The sequence below is a fragment of the Canis aureus genome, chromosome 5 (genome assembly GCF_053574225.1).
Source record: "Canis aureus isolate CA01 chromosome 5, VMU_Caureus_v.1.0, whole genome shotgun sequence".
Classification (NCBI taxonomy): domain Eukaryota; kingdom Metazoa; phylum Chordata; class Mammalia; order Carnivora; family Canidae; genus Canis; species Canis aureus.
Window position 1 is genome coordinate 48,111,264 of NC_135615.1, and position 21,519 is coordinate 48,132,782.

Genomic DNA, 21,519 nt, shown 5'->3' on the forward strand with positions numbered 1-21,519 from the left:
GGACTGTGCTGAGGCTTTGAGTCCTGAATATTCACCTTTCCTTGTCACTTCCTTAATCCACATAATTATTTAAAAGATACGAGGAAGTGACACACCGCTATGAATACTGAGGGGATACATTTATTGAGGATTTAGGGAAGGATCAAAAAAAAAGCTGATGGGACTGTGCAGCCAACATAGTGGGTCAAAATAGGACCACTAGAATGGTTTTTAGGTACTTACTTGACTTGTCATCAAGGATGACAACTCCCTGCTTGCTCACACTGTACACATTATGGATGATGAACTTGGAGTTGACCAGTTTAATGTCTAAGACTTCTTCCAAAGAATCCAGGCCAAGGACTTTCTGTAAGCTGGAAAGATACATGAAAATTAAGTACTTAAAAAAAAAAAATCAACATTACCCAAAAACCTGGCATGTAAAAGATCAATCTTTAAAATGTGTTGTTTTCATGCATTTCATCCAATCTTTGGCAAAAAGGCTAGAAATTGAATATGATGAAACAAATTTAAAAGATCCTTTGGCTATTAACAGATTGCCTCACTAATTTAATAACATAATGCCAAGAAATATATTTCATAAGTAAAGAGATTATAAAAAACGAAAGCCAGCTTATCCAATGATGAGAAACTGCTACTAGTATGTCTGTGAAGGGAAAAAAACCTTCTATATAACATCGTTTACTTTAATTATCTATTGTATGCCAAATATCTAGGAGATCAAACTTACCACTGTGTTTCATTAAACATAAAGCTTCAGTGTTATAGGAAGTTTAAGAACTTTGAAGTTTCTATTCTTAGCTATTCTATAAATGACGGTAGAAAATTTCCAGAATTTAGTTAAATTATGTTTGCCAAGCACCACAGCTGCAAATAATACAAAGATTTTAATACATAATTTCAGAAAATCAAATATGCAGAGAGTAGTAGAGGATCAAAATTGAAAAAGAAAAGAGAACACTGAAAGTTCTCATTAATATCAACTGCACATACTACGATAATGTCATAGACTTCCATATCTCTTCGACATTGGCCTCTGTCAGCTGTCTGCGGTAGACAAGACGGCAAGCTGGCACCTCTCCGATAGCAATACTGTGACGCTTATACCACATCTCAGAGTTCTATTTGGGGGGAGGATAGAAAGAAAGAAGAAATATTTCAATAGACAAGACTATGATTTTACCAGAAATTTCTTTGGCTTGGTTATTTGTAGCTTGATTTAAAATAATAACTAGAAATATAAACTAACTTTCTTTGCATAGACTACCAAGAAGTAAGGTATAACTCTGAAGGATCAGGTCACATTTTAAGTGAGTATTTATAAATTACAAAAGAACTATGGCAATTAGCATGACATTGACTATTTCTTTCCTGTGGGAATTCCAACTCATCAATGAAGTAGCCATGAAATAAAATTCAGAATTAAGTCAAAGGATATCCACCAATATTCATACGCTGTCCAAACTGAGTGATTGTTTGAAACAAACTTAAAGTCTGTTACTTTCAAGAAGTCTCTATTTTTGATAAGCAAAGATCAAATAAGTACAATGTTGAAGAGCAGACCCAGATGTTAGGCAACTGCAGAGGGCAGGAAAAACAAGAGCTCCACAGGACAACTGGAGATAGTAAGGAGAAAAACTACAGCTCAGAAAGGTTAAATAATATGCTCAAAGTCACACAGCTTCACCAGTTCAAAATTCTCAGTATCTCCTTTCTCATATTTAGGCTACTAGACATTTGATTCTTAAAACTTCCTTTTTGTAATCACAGAAACTTTGAAGTTTTAGAGGAAAAACACTTAAATTATTTACAAAGATTTTCTGTAATATTTTTACAAAAGTATCGTGATAGAAAAATCTTATAAATTTGGAAAAACAGCCAGAAAGTTGTTTTGTGATTCTGTTCTTGCAGAATTACTCAATTACAAAAGAAAGTCAAAGCCCATGTGGATTTGTGAATTTTGTTTAAAGTATCTAAATTAGGTGTTCATTTTTGAAGACAGGCATATAAATGATTGCATTTGCCTAGCAAAACTGCTTCCAAAAGCTATTTTAAAGAAATAGCATGGGGCCACCTGAGTGGCTCAGTCAGTTCAGCATCCAATTCTTGGTTTGGGCTCAGTTCATAATGCCAGAGTTGTGAGATCAAGCTCTGCATTGGAATCTGTGTTGGGCGCAGGATCTGCTTGAGATTCTTCTCTCCCTCTCCTTCTACACCTCCTGCCCTATGCTCACACACTCTCTCTCTCAATAAATAAATAATTTTTTTTTAAAGAAAGAAACACCATGGATATATTCAACTATTTATCTGTAAACATATTGCTCATTACAACTGTTTACTAAAAAACTGGAAACACAGTATATATCTGACAGTAAAATACTGGATAAATAAAATATATTACTTTTATATTAGACATGATGCAGATATTAAAAAATGATGTCAAATGTCTAATAACATAAAAAAAGCTAAGCACATTGTAAAGAACATGGGCTATGAAAAGCTCAACATGGTCTCATTTTTGTGTTAAAAATTTGTGTGGTAAAAAGGATACACCACATAAATGTTAATATCAATTCTCTCTGGATGATATCATGAGTAATTTATTTTCCTTTGTTTCTGCCTAAAAACAATTCTATTAAATAAATGTGTAACATCAATAGTAATTAACAGTTACTGAACACCTGTGTGCCAGCCACGACTCTAAGCACTCTATAGATCTGACCTCACTTGATTCTAACGAGCCTACCCCAGAGGGTACTATTACCATCTCAGTTTCACCATTAAGAAAAATTTTATTAATTTATTGAGAGAGAGTGTGTAAGCATAGGGCAGGAGGGGTGGAAGGAGAGGAAGAGAAGAATCTCAAGCAGACCCTGTGCCCAACACAGATTCCAATGCAGAGCTTGATCTCACAACTCTGAGATTATGAACTGAGCCCAAACCAAAAAAAAAAAAAAAAAAACAGAAACAAGCCCAAATAACTGGTAAATGTAGGAATCAAGATCCAAACCCAGTAGTCCAATATCTTACTTTCCACACTGTACTGCCCCTCAACAAGCACAAGTTTTATTTTATTATCATATATTTTTTATTTGTATAAATGGTGAAGCAAGAGAAAAGACAGAATAAAACAAAAACAAAAACCAACAAGCAAAGAGGAAGCAAAGATAGAAACCGGGAAAGTAGAACAGAAAAAAATGAATGATGAGCTCTAGTTCTTTAAGAAAAATTGTTTCTTTTTTTTAATATTTTATTTATTTATTTGAGAAAGAAAGACAGCGAGAGAGAGAGAATGAATGAGCTGGGAGAGGGGCAGAGTAGAAGCAGACTCCCTGCTGAGCAGGGAGCCCAATGCAGGACTCGATCCTGGGACTCCAGGATCATGATCTGAGCTGAAAGCAGACACCCAACTGACTGAAAAAAGGAAATCAGGGGCACCTGTGGGTGGCTCAGCAGTTGAGCGTCTATCTTTGGCTCAGGTCGTGACCTTAGAGTCCTGGGATGGAGTCGCCTATCGGGCTCCCTGCAGGGAGTCTGCTTCTCCCTCTGCCTGTGTCTCTGCTTCTCTCTCTCTCTCTCACGAATAAATAAATAAAAATCTTAAAAAAAAAAAATGTCTGTTGAATAACCACTCTATCAATGGGAACATGCTAGATGTTGAAATGAAAATGTTCAAAAAAAAATGTATCTGATCTCATGCAACTTACATTTTAACTTTCTCTAGACAGGAACTATCAGCTAGGCCTTGATTAAGTACTCCTCATTAGGAATGAATTAAAAGTTCTCAAATACCCAAAGTATTTCCACTTTGTTTTCTAATTATCTATTTTTGTACTGTATGCTTCACTAGACTATGAGCCTTTTTAGAGTTAAAACTGTATCACATATTACTGTATCCATGGAGCCTAACAAAATACATGGTACGCAGCAGACACCCAATAAATATTTGTTGAATGACTAAATTAATGATTTCCAAATATTATCTTGCCTTTAAGTTCCAGGATCATTATCTCCATCTGCCTATGAGACACCTCCATTTAATACAAGCCATGTTTATCATCAAACATACTTAAAACCAAATTCATCACTGTCCTGACAAACCTGTAAGCCTTTATGGAGTCTCTATTTCTGTCCTGGTGTCATTCTTTTTCCTGAATTATCTTTGAAAAAACTGGGAGGCCTGGGTGGCAAGCAGTTGAGTGTCTGCCTTCGGCTCAGGGCATGATCCTGGGGTCCCAGGATCGAGTCCCACATCAGGCTCCCTACAGGGAGCCTGCTTCTCCCTCTGCCTGTGTCTCTGCCTCTGTGTGTGTGTGTGTGTGTGTGTGTGTGTGTCTCTCATGAAAAAATAAATAAAATCTTAAAAAAAAAAAAAAAAAAAGCCTAAGCTTCTTAACTATTATTCTCTTCAAAGAGAGAATACAATCTCTTCAGGAAAAAAAAAAAAAAAAAAAAAGGTTTTTCTTTGAATTAAATTGCCTAAAATGTTTACATCACATCTTTGCAAATAAGTATGAATTGGAGATCTATTAGACTATATTACCTTAAAAAAATTTTGTGAGTACAATTCTGAAAAAGTGCCATATAAAAGTTCTTCTCTGTTTTATTTTTTTTTATTTTTTTTTTCTGTTTTATTTTTTAACATTGTCTCAATCATAGTAGCCTTCTACTGAGAATACTTTTAAGAAGAAGTATGCAAAAAAATTATAGTCTATTCTACAATAAGCTTATTAGGTTTTTTCCAAAACTAGCAGAATCTACCGTTGTTCATCTATTAGGGATCATTCCACAATACTTCACACCCTAACCTTCTTACTTTCAACTGCTAATACTTAGAACAAAATTCAAGAGTATACAAAGAGAGAAAAGGGTAACTTCTAGAACACAGGAGAAAAGGAGATTATATAAGGGAGTTGCCACAGAAACCTGCTTGGTCTGAACCTATGAAAATAGCTACTATGTATTTGGTCAAAATGTCAACAGGCAAGAGAGAAAGAGGCCAACAGCTAATCTTTCTCTGTTACTGTTCTCTCAGCTATTGACACATAAGCTAGTGTTTTAAAGTACTTTTAGACCACTGTTCATAAAAAGAAGTAGACTAAGGCTGGTGGTTCACAGATCACTTCCTACTTCTGGCTGCTGTAGCCTCACCCCCAGCCACCGTCACTACCACCACCCTCCCACTCCACATCCACCTCCCTGCCCATCTTTTAGTAACACACTTACCATCACAACTGGCCTTACTGGGATGTTCTCCTGTGAAGTGCTCTGTGGGGGGTCATTCCATTCGGGAAATTTAATAACATCCTTTTGGTATGCAGGCTTCTTTGGATATGGTTTCAGGGGTGAAGAAGGAGGAAATCTAAAAACCAAGAAGGAAATCTTTATTACTGCTGTCAATGGGAGACATAGGGGTATTTTAACAATAGTTCTCATTTCTTGTATCCTTGAGAATTTATATAATAATTCCAAACCTCAGATAATAAATGAGGTCATACTCAATCAAATTATCACATATGGCTTACTGTACCCAACATGGGATTTTTTTTCAATGTTCATTCATTACGCCTATCATAAACATTTATGAAGAAAAACAGGAATCGAACATGTGACACATTATGAAATAAATAAAATTTGTTCTCTTATCAAATGATTTTCATGATTAAAGATGTTCTTCACGGGCTGCTAAAGTAATATCCATTTCTTTCACCCAGCTTGAAATCCTTACCACCTCGCAACTCTCTCCAGAATTTATAGATGGTACATATATAAATAGAACTTATGGACAGATGAATTCTCCGTGATACTTGCTGAGAAAGAATATATTGGCACAAGGCTCTTACAGCCTAATATTCATTTTTATAATTAATTCAGGTATAGATTAATCCTCTTTCCTTTGTATATGGAACACTTCACTTAGAGGAGGGGAAAGCTACCCAATGTCCTTCTTTGCCTTTTTATACGCTTCTCTGTCCCTATCCCTCCAAGACACTGGCAGCATCACTCCTTGGACTAACACAGAGAAGCCTAAGTACAATCTAACTCTCTTTAAGCTAGTCTAGACCGTATCTGATAAAGAGTAACAGAAAAGTAGTTAAATACAAATTTTCTTCAGAGGAGATTTTTCTGTTTGTTAGAAAGAGAGATTGCATTGCCTTGAAAGAGTAACACAAGAACTCTTTTTTTTTTTTTTAAGATTTTATTTATTCATGAGAGACACAGAGAGAGAGGCAGAGATACAGACAGAGGGAGAAGCAGGCTCCATGCAGGGAGCCCAATGTGGGACTCGATCCCAGGACTCCAGGATCACACCCTGAGCCGAATGCAGACACTCCATCGCTGAGCCACCCACGTGTCCCAAAAACTCTCCTTCTTAATGTTGACATGGAAGTCAGGAGGTAGTTTACTTTTTATTTATTTAAGCCAAAACAAAGGTTTAAAATCTTATCCATGATACCCACAGGAAAAATAATTCAAATAAACAATAAAGATCTTATTCTTAAGGAAAATGCATAGAGATATAAAGAATTTTTAAATGTCTATAGTTTACCAAAAAAAAAAAAGTCTGTATTGAGGTAAATCAGAAGAATCACAAATAATAAGCACTATAGAGGAATATTTCAAGAATAGTCACAAGAGACTTGAAAAAGGATGGCTAATGAAATTAAGTTGAGATTCATCTTCTCTGAAAAGAATATCCAATAACTACACTTTATTTGAAAAGTCAGTGAGAAAAAAAAATGAAATTAAATTGAGTTAAAGATAAATAAACTGAAAGACAGCTTAAATTTTTTAATCAAGTTATCTCCAAGGCAGGTATTTCCAAACAATTCCAAAATACAAATTAAATAAATCTCCAAAGCCAGTGAAAGTTACTCTGACTCTTAAGTAAAGGCTGACTTGCAGAAGTCCGATCCTATTGCTAAGCCAACAATCACAAAAAAGTCCTACTGCCCTACTGCCAACCAAAGTATATAGCACGTGTGCACACTCAGGCACACACACACACTCTCACATTTACACACACATATAATGTTACAAACATGTCCAGGGAGTTCACAGGTCACCCATCTTTCAGTTCCTTAAAAATTAAACACCATCCCTACCCCTCACCCCACCACTAATACCCACTGCTTACCGTCCCAACTCCTTCAACTTAAGTGTGAAAATATGACCTGAGTTCCAGCCCTAATTCTCTCACCAACAGTTTGTGTTGTCTTCTGGCAAGTAACAGTGTGTCTCAGTTAAAGTTTATTCATTTGTCCAATAAGGATGACCCCATAAATGTTCTCCTGGGTTCAAAATGTGTTTCCTGTATTCCCACACCCAGAAACAATTAATACCTTCCAAAAACCAAAGTGGTAGTTCTCATGTGGAGAACTGTGATAGGAGAGCTACCAGGGAGCCACATTCTTCCTTCACCCTGGGAAGATGAGATCTCTGCCATAATATCTGCAGCTGTCACAGGAGGTGTGGGATCTTTAGGGCAATCTGGCCAAAGATGAAAATGCAGAAGAGCTCCCCCTCATGGACTTCTTTTACTGCGTGCACTGAGAGTTTTCCCTGTAATTTTAACACTCCAATTATGTCATCTTAGGCTTCAAAGCCTGTCAGAGATGACCTAATCCAAATGTCACATTTTTCACTTGGGGAAATGAAGCCCCAAAAGAGGAAAGCAAACTTACTGAAAGCCTCACAACGAACAGGCCGAGAGAACAAACCATCTTGCATCAAAGATTTGCAAGCCCTATTTATTTAATAGGGACATTACAAAACTTTATTGAAAGAAACTAATGATGTAAATTGATAGATATATTAAAAAAGAAGATTCAATACCCATATTCAATAGTAAAATGTCAATGTCAATACTCCTCATGAAAATAGATACTTAAGAAGAAATTCTGATCAAAATAAAAAGTTTCCTATGTTATGCTGAGTGAAATAAGTCAATCGGAGAAGGACAAACATTATATGGTCTCATTCCTTTGGGGTATATAAATAATAGTGAAAGGGAATAAAGGGCAAAGGAGAAAAAATAAGTGGGAAATATCAGAAAGGGAGACAGAACATGGAAGACTCCTAACTCTGGGAAAAGAGCTAGGGGTGGTGGAAGGGGAGGAGGGCGGGGGGTGGGGGTGACAGGGTGGTGGGCACTGAGGTGGGCACTTGACAGGACGAGCACTGGGTGTTATTCTGTATGTTGGCAAATTGAACACCGATAAAAAATAAATTTATTATTAAAAAAAGTTTCCTATGAAACATGATAAACTGACTGTAAAATGTATATGGAAATGCAAGAGGCCAACAACAATCAAGACATTCTTGGGCAGTCCCAGTGGCCCAGCGGTTTAGCACCGCCTTCAGCCCGGAGTGTGATCCAGGAGACCCGGGATCAAGTCCCACGTCGGGCTCCCTGCATGGAGCCTGCTTCTCCTTCTGCCTGTGTCTCTGCCTCTCTCTCTCTCTCTCTTTCTCTCTCTGTCTCTGTCTGTCATGAATGAATAAATCTAAAAAAATTTTTAAAAAGACATTCTTAAAGAAGAAAAACAAAGTGAAAAAAAAAAAAGAAAGAAAAACAAAGTGAGGTGACTTGCCCTACAAGCTACCGAGGCTATTTAAGATAACACAGTCGGGGCAGCACTGATGGCAAAGACCATGGACTCTCAGCTTCAACATCACCGACATTTTGGGCTGGATAATTCTTACCGTGTGGAGCTGTCCCATGTACTGTGAGTTGTCTGGCAGCATCTCTGGCCTCCATCCACTGGATGCTAATAGGACACCCTCCCACGTGAGATAACCAAAAATATTTCCAGACACTGTCCCCTAAAAAATGGTTCCCAGGTGAACATCATGGGTCTAGACAGACAATCTAAAACAAACATACATATTTATTTAGAAACCTGATTTACAAGAGAAGAGATATTACAGATCAATAAAAAAGTATGGACTGTCCAACTGGTTATCCCATTGAGAAATGTGAAATTGCATCCCTGCTGCAGAGTGTACTTCCAAAGATGTTTTACAAAGGCACTTCCCATCCACATGGTCTTTTGCAAGTGATCTTGCCACTACCCTATCAAGAGGTATTCTGAGTGTGTTTCTCTATTCTTTTGAGTCTGGGTGATCCCACTCCAACTGCTTTGGTAACTAGAAGATGGTAGGAATGAGACAGCCCTTAACTGGCCTGGAACGCCCTTCCTGTCTCATAGAACTCCCAGGCTCGTTGCCAAGCTCTTAGAAACCAGCCATCAGGTACAAAAGGGCCACGCCCCTGAGAGCAGCATACTGAGAGGTGCCTAAGCAACAAAAAGAGGCCATGGGAGATGAGACACTGCTCGGAAGGAAACTGAGGTCAAGAAGCACTGCAGCTCCAGACTTGGGCATGTAGAAGTCATCCTGGAAGTGGATTTTCCAGCCTCAACAGCCCCAGGCAATGTCCAGCTAAGACTCCCCCCCCAAATTATGTAAAAATAACAATGATTGTTTTAAGCCACTGTGTTTGGGCATAGTTTTGTTACACAACAGAAAAGCAGAATAGAAATTTGTGGCATTTCTATCAGGACAGGCTATCAGTGGAGGCCTGGAGAGCTCAGGAAGACATGTTAGGGGAGCCTAGAACAAATGTCAGGAAGTGGTGGTTGGAGGCCATAAGGACTCATGTTGCATAGTAGCACCAATTTCAGTCAAAACTGTCACCTGCAGCAACATGAAAAGTACAAAAAAGGTGGATGTGGAGAAGGAGTTCTCCAGGACGAATGTTGAAAGTGCCGGCTGGTTTCTTTTAGCCTTGATAACAAGGTATGGATAGAAATAAACTGAAGAAGGACTGCTTCAATTTTGAAGCAGAATTTAGAAGAAATTCAAAGAACCCATGACTTGTTTCAAAAACAAAACTATTTATCATCCCCAAACTCCCCCAACAAAAGATTATTATTTTTTTTATTCATGAGAGACATAGAGAGAGAGACAGAGAGAGAGGGGCAGAGGCAGAGGGAGAAGCAGGCTCCATGCAGGGAGCCCGACGTGGGACTCGATCCCAAGTCTCCAGGATCACACCCTGGGCTGAAGGCGGCGCTAAACTGCTAAGCCACCTGGGCTGCCCCAAAAGATTCTCAAGGTAAAAATGGCCTTACGACCAATATCAAATTCAAGATGTTTCTGGTAAAATATGGTCTCACAGGATGCTTGGGTGGATCAGCAGTTAGGCGTCTGCCTTCAGCTCAAGGAGTGATCCTGGAGACCTGGGATCGAGTCCCGCATTGGGCTCCCCGCATGGAGCCTGCTTCTCCCTCTGCCTCTGCCTGTGTCTCTGCCTCTCTCTCTGTGTCTCTCATGAAAAAAATAAATAAAATCTTTAAAAAATAAATAAAAATAAAACATAGTCTCAGACCAGTCACATGTGTGGCTATAAAAGACTTTAATTGAGGCACCTGTGTGGCGCCTTCGGTTAAGCGGCCAATTTTTTATTTCAGCTCAGGTCACCATCTCAGAGTCCTGACATCAAGCCCCACATTGGTCTCTGCACCCAGCAGGAAGTCTGCTTGAGGATTCTCTCTTTCCCTCTGCCTCTGCTCCTCCCACTGCTCTCGAGCACAAACACACCCTCTCTCTCTAACATAAGTAAATCTTTTTTCAAAAAAAAAAAAAAAAAAAAAGACTTTTACCCTAACCTCAAAAAGACTGAAGGCAGCACCTTACAGATCATCTTGGTTAAACTGAGAGTTTAAGAATCTTGAGGGGGAAATATGCAGAATCACTCACAGGAAGCAGAACTCTGTCCTAATCAAGAAATGGCAGACCTATGTTCAACTGCACTTTAGAAGTGCTATGGGCCTGTGATTGCTTTATGTGATGCCATAATGGGATATATTTGAGGAGTCGTGAGGCAGGCAATGAATGCAGTTTGCAAATGAATTGTAACCAGAATGCATTTTGCAAGGATGGCCACAACAGTATTGTCCAGCTTTCCCCCGTGTGGCTCTTCCTCAATGTGGCTTTCATGAGGTAAAAAACTCAACAAGATAAGATTTCTCTACCCCCGGAAGGTGAGCAATCCCAGTCACTGCTTTGACAAATGGAATATGGCAAAAGTGATGCTTTACCAATTCTAGGCCTAGTCCTTAGCTGCCTGGCAGTTTTCTCCTTTTGCCTATTGGAAATATTTGTCTTTGGGATATATCCAAGAATGGTTGGAATCCAGCCACCATGTAAGGATAATGATCACCCTAAGACCATCACGCCACAAAAAGAATAACCCGTGTGAAGATGCGCGATAGGATCAAACCTCATGTAAAAAGAGAGAGGGACGAAGAAGCACAAAGGCACCAACCACATCTCTGAGCAGAGAAAGAAGTCATCTTGGAAGTGAACTTTTGTAGCCCAACTGGTGCCTTAAGGATAATGGACAAACTACCAGATGAGCTCTTTCTAAATTCTAGACACTAACGTTTGAGATAGGTTGTTTTTCAGAAACAGAAAATCAGAACAACCCTAACTTCATATCATGAATAAAAATCATGAGTAAAACCATAAAATTTAGAATATGATTAAAAAATGTCTTTCAGTAATGAAAGGATCAAGCAAGATACAAAAACTACAAAGTGTAAAAAAAAAAAGACTGACACATTCACTTATGTTAAAATAAAACTTTTCTGCTTGTCAAGACGCCATGAATAAAACAAAACAAAAAAAAAGATCTTTGTAATCCAAATAACTGAAAAAAGGATGAATATCCAAAATATGTATTTTTAAACTCCTAAAAATTTATAAGAAGAAAAAAAATCCTATAGAAGAAGGCCAAAGTCACGAACCAGGTACCTCCAGATGTAGAATCAGGAATAATGAATAAACATACAAAAGAGGCACCTATCAGTAATCAACATCACAAGCATTTCACACTTAACAGATTGGGAAAAATTAAGTTAGTCAATACCAAATGTTTTCTACTACTGGGACAAAAATTAGCAGAGCCACGATGGAAAATGGTTTGGCATTACCTAGCAATATCCCCTAAACTAATTCCACTCTATGTAACTGGGTAGCTTAAGGAAACTTGTACACATGTGCCAAAGGAGACATGTCCATAAACGTTCATGGCAGCCTTGTTTATAAAAGCAAAAAACTGGAAGCAACCTAAATCTCCAGTGGGAGGGAAACAGATAAATGGACTGTGATATACTGATAGAATATAAAGTAGCTGAGAAAATTCCATAACCAAAAAGACATCCACGTGGATGAATCTCAAAAACCATGAGAAAGAAAAGAACAAGTCAGAGAAGAACACATACTCTCTGATATCTGTTATTATGAAGTTCAAAACAGAGAAAAATATTCAGAAGTCAAAGCAATACATTGCTTATGGATACAAGCGTAAGTGTTAAAACAATAAGGAGAAGCAAGGAAATGATTAACACAGAAGGCAGGATATTGATGATCTCTTGGAGAAGAAAGTGCAAATTGTCAGTAAACAGGTATTCACTTTATTATTCTTATATAAATTATTCAGATAAAGTGTATACACTCTTGCATGAAATCTATTTTTAAATACAAATGAGAACATTTAAAAAGAGCAGAGCTCCCTCTAGTGGACCATATTTGTCTTTGCTTTTAGGATTCTAAATTTAATCCTAACATTAGGATCTTGGATCCCTAAAATATAAAGTCGCTTAGGAATGATCTAGTTGTACACCAAATAAAATGAGACTGGAAGAGGAATCAGCCACGGCTAATCATCCACTATAACAATCCAGGTCTCGTACTGTCACCTCTATTGCCAAATTTTGGTTGGAAAAAAAATAATTAAAAACAAACCATTCCTAGGATGCCTGGCTGGTTCAGGGGATGAAGCAGACTCTTGATTGCAGGGTTTTAAGTCTGAGCCCTATGTTGGGTGCAGAGATTACTGAAAAATAAAATCTTTTAAAAAATAGAATAAAATAAACCATTCCAGAATTACTATCCTCTGATGACCTTACTTGAAACAAAGTTGAATGTATTACTTAATCAATCAATACAAAATATTCCAAGGCATCTAAACTGCAAGGAAAACACCGTTTATAAATCTTAATAAATCTGAGGCATAAATGACAATGCAAAAACAAAGTTCTTCCCATAATGTATGCTAAAACTGTTTCTTCAGCATCAGCAGAAACTCGCAGCATCTACCGCTTTGGCCAGCCTGCCTCCTTGCCTCAGTAAGCCTCAGGCTCTGTGCAAGAAAAGCCAGGCGGAGAGTGACTATTACAGGAGGTGACCTGACACTGGTTCCCAAGAAACCCGGGGTCAGGCAAGCCCACGGCAGCCTGCGGGGCTCCACGGGGCTCCACGGGGCTCGGTCCCCACTCGACACTGGTCAAGACCAGCGGGGGTACAGGATCCGCATCCCGGAAGACCGCCAAGGACTGCATTCCGCCCTCCTGCTTAAGGCTGTACCAGGCACATCCAGTGTCTGAGGGAAGCTGAACAAAAGAGGAGGCTGGAAAGAGCGGGCGGCCTGCGGAAGCCCCGGCCTCTGGGCCCAGGCCCCGTCGTCCACCACCGCGCAGGAGCCCCGGGGCGGGCCCAGGCCCCAGGCCCCAGGCCCCGCAGCCGGCACGCTCAACGACTGGGGACCCCCCCCCCCAACCCCGGGGATTAGGGAAACGGCCGGGGAGAGCCCGCGGCTGAGACCCAGGGGCGGGCGGTGGGGGAGAGAAGGGCCCTGGGCGCTGAGGGCAGCCAGGGTGCGCCCCAAGGCCCGGCTGCGGGGACCCCGGGGACCCCGGCCCCCCAGGACGGCCGGCCCCGCTCTGGAGCGCATCCGGAAGGGCGCGTTTCGCTCTCCAGGGACTGGAGGCAGCGGGCCAGGCGGCAGCGGGCCAGGCGGCAGCGGGCCAGGAGGCAGCGGGCCAGGAGGCAGCGGGAGGCAGCGGGCGGCCCCGCTTCCCTCCGCACAGGCCCCGCCACCGCTCCCTCCTCCCGGACGCGCAGCGTGCGCCCCGCCGGCTCCTTCAAGATCTGGAGTTTTGCATCCCAGCCCCCAGCCACAGGGACAACCGTGGCGCCGGGCTCAGCCGTGCCGAGGTCGAGGGCAGGGATCTGACCGAAGCCTGGGACCCAGGAGCGGAGACTGGTTGCTCCTCTGCAAGGTCCACCCCCCCCGGGGAGGGGGGCACAGGGAGACATCATGTCCCACCAGTCCTCCCCACACAGGGGCCTTCGGAGAAAGCACCGCGCCCCCACTGAAGGCTGGGGTCACTTACGCCGAACCTGTCCCCCTGCGCCCAGCGGGGGCATCCCTACCAGGGCAGGTGTGACGAGCCAGGGCAGTGGCCTCCGCTTCAGACCGACCCGCCACCCCCACGTGTACCAAGTCTACTGATCAGAGTGCTCCAAAGCGTCAGCTTCAGTTCTGGTGGAAATAAGACCAGGCTTTCTTTCCTTTCTTTTTTTCTTGTATTTTGAATTGTTTGCTCTTTTTTTTTTTTCCTTTGGAATCAGGCCTACAGTTTCTTTGTTCATTTGTTGGTTTGTTTCCTTTTCTCAATTTTGGTATCAGGCTTTTCTCTCTCTCTCTTTTTCCTTTTTCTTCAGAATCAGGCTTATAGATTTTGTTTCCTTTTTTTGTTAGTTTTCCTTTGTTCTTGGATTAGGCTTTTCTTTTCTTTAACCAGTCTTAATAAACCAATCAAAGTGCACCCAGGTAAAGGTGCAAACACTCCCCATTGCAAGCAAAGAGGAACTCTAGAAGACTGACGTCTGGGAAAGAGAAGCCAAAACACAACAGCAGAGTACACACGGCATACATCAGAAATACTACATGAATTGCTAGGCCCTGGACAGTCTATGACCTATTCTTAATATAGTATTACTCTCATGAGCAGGAAACATAATAAGCTTTCATAAGATGCAGAAAACAGAAACCTAAAAAAAAAAAAAAAAAAAATTTAATTAAAATTTTTTAAAAATAAAAAATAAATTTAAAAAAAGCCCAGAAACCTAGACATAATGACAAAATGGAAGTTCTCCCCCAAAAGATTAAGAAGAAATCAAAGCCTGGTATTTGTCCAAAACAGATATAAGCAATATATCTGAAGAAGAATTTACAACAACAGCCAGAAGAATGCTAGCTGGGCTTGAAAGAAGCATAGAAGACACCAGAGAAACCCTGGCTACAGAGATAGAAGACCTAAAAACCAGTCAGGCCAAAATAAAAAATGCTGTAACTAAGATGCAAAACTGCCTAGTTGTAATCAGAATGAGGATGGAAGAAGCAGAGGAACAAATAGGTGATAGAGAAGATAAAATTATGGAAAATAATGAAGCTAAAGAGGGAAATAAAGCTATTAGGTCATGAATATACCCAAGGAACTCAGCAATTGCACAAAGTGCAATAATATCCACATCATCGGAGTCCCAGAAGAAGAGCAGGAAAAAGAGGTAGAATATTTATTTGAACAAATTATAGCTGAGAACTTCCCTGATATGGGTAAGGAAACAGGCATTCAAGTCCAAGAGGCACAGAAAACTCCCCTCAAAATCAACAAAAACAGATCAACACCAAGACATATCATTATCAAACTTGCAAAATACCAAGATAAATAAAGAGAATTCTGAAGGCAGCTAGGAACAAAAGGTCCTTCACCTGAAAGAGTAGACACAAGAGGTTATTAGTAGCAGGCCAGAAAAGCACATGATATATTCACATGGATATACTATATCCAGCAAGGCTGTCATTCAGAATAGAGGGCGAGATAAAAAGTTTCTGAGACAAGCAAAAACTAAAGGAGTTCATGAACACTAAACCAGCCCTGAAAGAAATATTAAAAGATATACTTTGAGTGGGCAAGAAACCAAAAGCACCAAGGACTTGAAAGAAACAGAGACAATCTACAGGAACAGCAACTTTACAGGCAATACAATGGCACTAAATTCGTATCTATCAATAATTACTCTGAATGTAAATAGACTCAATGCTCTAATCAAGACACAGAGTATCAGAATGGATTAAAAAAAAAAACATCAATATGCTGCTTACAAGAGACTCATTTTAGACCCCAAAACACCTTCAGATTGAAAGTGAGAGGGAAAGGAAACAGCCGGGGAGAGCCCGCGGCTGAGACCCAGAGGCGGGTGGTGGGGGAGAGAAGGGCCCGGGGCGCCGAGGCAGCGGCAGAGCGGCGAGGGCAGCCAGGGTGCGCCCCAAGGCCCGGCTGCAGGGACCCTGGGGACCCCGGCCCCCCAAAAGAGAACCATTTATCATGCTAGTGGACATCAAAAGAAAGCTGGAGTAGCAATCCTTGTATCTGACAAATTAGATTTTAAACCAAGGACTAATAAGGGCAAAACGACTGAGATCACACCATGCATATTTTCAGACCATACTTGAAGTCAACCACAAGAAAAAATATGGAAAGACCACAAATACATGGAGGTTAAAGAACATCCTACTAAAGAATAAATGGGTTAACTAGGAAATTAAAGAAGAAATAAAAATACATGGAAACAAATGAAAATGAAAACATGACAGTTGAAAACCTTTGGGACACAACAAAGGTGGTCATAAGCAGGAAGCATATAGCAATTCAGGCCTTCCTCAAGAAGCATGAAAAAGGGCAGCCCAGGTGGCTCAGCGGTTTAGCGTCGCCTTCAGCCCAGGGCGTGATCCTGGAGACACAGGATCGAATCCCATGTCGGGCTCCCTGCATGGAGCCTGCTTCTCCCTCTGCCTGTGTCTCTGCCTCTCTCTCTCTCTCTCTCTCTCTGTGTGTGTGTTCTCATGAATAAATAAATAAAATCTTAAAAAAAAAAAAAAAAAAAAAGAAGCAAGAAAAGTCTCAAATACACAACCTAACCATACATCTAAAGGACTTAGGAAAAGAACAACAAATAAAGCCTAAGACAAGCAGAAGAAGGGAAATTATTAAGATTAGAGCAGAAATAAATGACACAGAAATCAAAAACACAGTAGAACAGATCAAGGAAACTAGGAGTTGGTTCTCTGAAAGAATTAACAAAAATTGTTAAACCTATAGCCAGACTGATCAAAAAGAAAACAGAAAGGACCCAAATAAAATCATAATGAAGGAGGAGACATTACAACCAACACTGGAGAAATATAATTATAAGAGAATATTATAAGCAATTATCTGCCTACAAACTGGGCAATCTGGAAGAAATAAATTCTTAGAAACATATAAACTACAAAAACTGAAATAGGAAGAAATAGAAAATTTGAACAGACACATTAATAGCAAAGAAACTGAATTAGTAATCAAAAATCTCCCAACAAAACAGGGGGCCATCTGGCTTCCCAGGGGAATTCTACCAAACTTTTAAAGAAGAGTTAGTATCTCGTTTTCTCAAACCATTCCAAAAAATATAAATGGAAGGAAAACTTCCAAACTCATTCTATGAGGAATTACCTCAATTCCAAAACCAAAGACCCCACTAAAAGAATTACAGACCAAAATGCCTGATGAAGATGGATACAAAAATTATCAACTGGACACTAGCTAACTGAATCCAACAGTACCTTAAAAGGATTATTCACTACAATCAAATAGGATTTAGACCTGGGCAAATAGAGGTGGTTCAATATCCACAAATCAATTAACATGAACACCACATTAATAAAAGAAAGGACAAAAACCATATGATCCTCCCAAGAGATGCAGAAAAAAGCATTTGACAAAATACAGTATCCTTGCCTGATAAAAACCTTCAAGAAAGTAGAAAGAGAAGAAACACACCTCAACATCATAAAGCCCATTTATGAAAGACGCACAGCTAGTACCATGCTCAAAGGGGGAAAACTGAGAGCTTTTTCTCTACGGTCAAGAACAAGACAGGGATGTCCACTTTCACCACCATTATTTAACACAGTACTGAAAGTCCTACCCTCAGCAATCATACAACAAAAAGAAATAAAAGGCATCCAAATCGAGAAGGAAGAAGTCAAACTTTCACTCTTTACAGACAACATAATACTCTATGTAGAAAACCCAAGAGACTCCACCAAAAAAATTGCCAGACTGATATATGAACTCAGCAAAGCTAGAGGATATAAAATCAACATACAGAAATCTGTTGTATTTCTATATGCCAATAAATGAAGCAGCAGAAAAAGAAATCAGGAAATTCATCCCATTTACAATTGTACCAAAACCCATAAGATACCTAAGAATAAACCTAATCAAAGAGGTAAAATACCTATACACTGAAAACTATACAACACTTATGAAACAAACTGAAGGGATCCCTGGGTGGCGCAGCAGTTTGGCGCCTGCCTTTGGCCCAGGGCGTGATCCTGGAGACTCGGGATCGAATCCCACATCGGGCTCCCGGTGCTTGGAGCCTGCTTCTCCCTCTGCCTGTGTCTCTGCCTCTCTCTCTCTCTCCGTGTGACTATCATGAATAAATAAATTTAAAAAAAAAAAAAAAAAACTGAAGAAGACACATAGAAATGGAAAAAATTCCATGCTCATGGATTAGAAGAGCAAATATTGTTAAAATGTCTATAGATTGTTATAATGCAATCTATACAGTCAGTGCAATCCCCATCAAAATAACACCAACAGGGATCCCTGGGTGGCGCAGCGGTTTGGCGCCTGCCTTTGGCCCAGGGCGCAATCCTGGAGACCTGGGATCGAATCCCACGTCGGGCTCCCGGTGTATGGAGTCTGCTTCTCCCTCTGCCTGTGTCTCTGCCTCTCTCTCTCTCTCTCTCTCTCTCTCTCTCTGTGACTATCAAATAAAAATTTAAAAAAAAAAAAAAAAAAAAAGAAACAAAATAACACCAACATTTTTCACAGATCTTGAACAAACAATTCTAAAATTTGTATAGAATCAGAAAAGATCCTGAAAAGCCAAAGGAATGTTGATAAAGAAATGCAAAAAGGAAGGCATCACAGTTCTGGATTTCAAGGTGTACTACAAAGCTGTAACCATCAAGACAGCATGGTATTGACATAAAAACAGACACATAGATCAATGGAACAGAACACAGAACTCAGAAATGGACCCCCAACTCTGTGGTCAATTAATCTTCAACAAAGCAGGAAGGAATATCCAATGGAGAAAGTCTCTTTAACAAAATGTGTTGGTAAAACTAGATAGTCACATGCAGAAGAATGCAACTAGACTTTCTTACACCATACACAAAAATTAATTCAAAATGGATGAAAGACCTAAATGTGAGAAAGGAAACCATCAAAATCCTAGAGGAGAACACAGGCAGCAACCTCTTTGAACTTGGCCACACCAACTTCTTACTAGACACATCTCAGAGGCAAAGGAAACTAAAACAAAATGAACTATTGGAACTTCATCAAAATAAAAAGCTTCTGCAAGGGAAGGAAACAATCAACAGAAGTAAATGGCAACCTTCAGAATGGGAGAAGATATTCACAAATGACACATCGGATAAAGGGTTAGTATCCAAAATCTGTAAAGAACTTATCAAACTCAACACTTAAAAAACAAATAATCCAGTTAATAAATGGGCAGAAGACATCAATAGACACTTTTCCAAAGAAGACATACAGATGGCTAACAGACACATGAAAGGATGCTCAACATCTCATCATCAGGGAAGTACAAATCAAAACCACAATGAGATACTACCTCACACCTGTCAGAATGGCTAAAATTAACAACTTAGGAAACAACAGATGTTGGCAAGGATGCAGAGAAAGGGGAACCCTCATACACCATTGGTAGGAATGCAAACTAGAACAGTCAACTCTGGAAAAAAGTATTGAGGTTCCCCAAAAAGTCAAAAATAGAACTACTCTATGACCCAGCAATTTTATTACTAGGTATTTATCCAAAGGATACAAAAATGCTGATTTGAAGGGGCACATGCATACCAACATCTATAGAAGCACTATTAACAATAGGCAAATTATGGAAAGAGCCCAAATGTCCATCACCTGATGAATGGATAAAATTTGTGGTATCTATGTATAATGGAATATTACTCAGCTATCAAAAAGAAAGAAATCTTGCCATTTGCAAGAATATGGATGGAACTAGAGGGTATTATGCTAAGCAAAATAAGTCAGAGAATGAAAATATGATTTTACTCATTTGTGGAATTTAAGAAACGAAACATGAGCACAGAGGAAGGGAAGGAAAAATAAATTAGATAAAAACGGAGAGGGAGGGAAACCCTAAGAGACTCCTAACTATAAAGAACAAACTGAGGGCTGCTGGAGGCTGGGGGTGGGGATGGGCCTAATGGGTGATGGGCAATAAGGAGGGCCCTTGTCGGGATGAGCACTGGGTATTATACATAAGTGATAAATCACTGAATTCTACCCCTGAAACCAATATTACACTATATGTTAACTAACTTGAATTTAAATAAAACAACAAACAACAACAAAGATTCCACTATGATTAAAGGATCAAATGAATATTATTAAGGAGCAGAGAGACGTGATCTGGTCTGAAAGACACTCCTACCTTATTAACAGTAACTACTTAGAAAATAAATCCTATTTACAATAGAAGAAAACATATACAATATTTACAGCTTAGATAAAGAAATGTGAGAATTTACAAAGAAAACTACCATCATTTACAGTACCACCAAAAAATGTAAACTACTTAAATCTAAACCTAACAAAATTTGTGCACTGTCTGTACATGCACAGCTACATAGCACAGTTGGGAAGTTAAAGACCTAAATGAAATGAGAACAGTACCATGTTCATAATTTGGAGGACTCAATTTTATTGTCAATCCCCCCAAAAAAAATGATCTACAGATTCCATGCAATTTCATTGAAAATTTGTACAGAAATTTTTACAGAAATACACAAGTAGATTCTAAAATGTACGTGAACAAGCAAAAGAACTAAAGTAGCAAAAACAATTTGGAAAAATAACAAAGCTGGAGGATTCACACTACGTGATTTCAAGAGTTATTATGTATCTGCAGCAATCCAGACAGTGTTGCATTGGAGAAAGATGGACATACAGGATGAAGGAATAGTATATTAAGTCAGAGGACTCTACATGGTGCTATGTCCTATATCCACACGAATACATGGCCCAAGATCAAGGAATGTAAGAACAGCCCTATTTACCATCCCTCCCAGTGACCCATCCCCACAACTCTTGGCTCTGCAGTTAGGTCCTGCACCCAGAAGACATGTGTATTCTTACCAGGGTACACAGCAAGGGCACTTTAGACCCTTGTGACAGGGAGCAGCAGACAAGAAAAGGAACTCCAGTCATGACAGGGGTTCTTGGTCCTGACCAGCAGGAGGGTGAGCTGCTCTTACTCCAGGGGGGCAAGAATACCTCTGCCACCTCTTGATACTTCTTTGTCTCACTCAACTGTGAGTGGGCATGTACAGAAACATCAGCCCAAGTGCATGGTGACCAAGGGTTCGGACACTCTCAGGAATGAACTTTGGGGTCACACTACTATGTTAGCCACCCAAAGCCAGTCAAGAGTGATAGATGAGGGTAAGGGAATTTACAACAGCAAGTTGAGAAGAGGATGAGAACCAGCTGCAGCCATGAGACT

General features: G+C 39.8%; 1 protein-coding gene across 1 annotated transcript in view; it reads right to left on the reverse strand.

The window, feature by feature from the left end:
- DEPDC1B (DEP domain containing 1B) overlaps positions 1-21,519 on the reverse strand; it is an 82,684-nt gene that overhangs the window by 41,642 nt on the left and 19,523 nt on the right. Inside the window, exons 3-5 of the mRNA XM_077897923.1 lie at positions 5,227-5,362; positions 994-1,121; positions 223-353 (exon numbers count right to left, since the gene is read on the reverse strand). Of these exons, the coding sequence (XP_077754049.1) occupies positions 223-353; positions 994-1,121; positions 5,227-5,362 (395 nt within the window). The remainder of the gene's footprint in view (positions 1-222; positions 354-993; positions 1,122-5,226; positions 5,363-21,519) is intronic.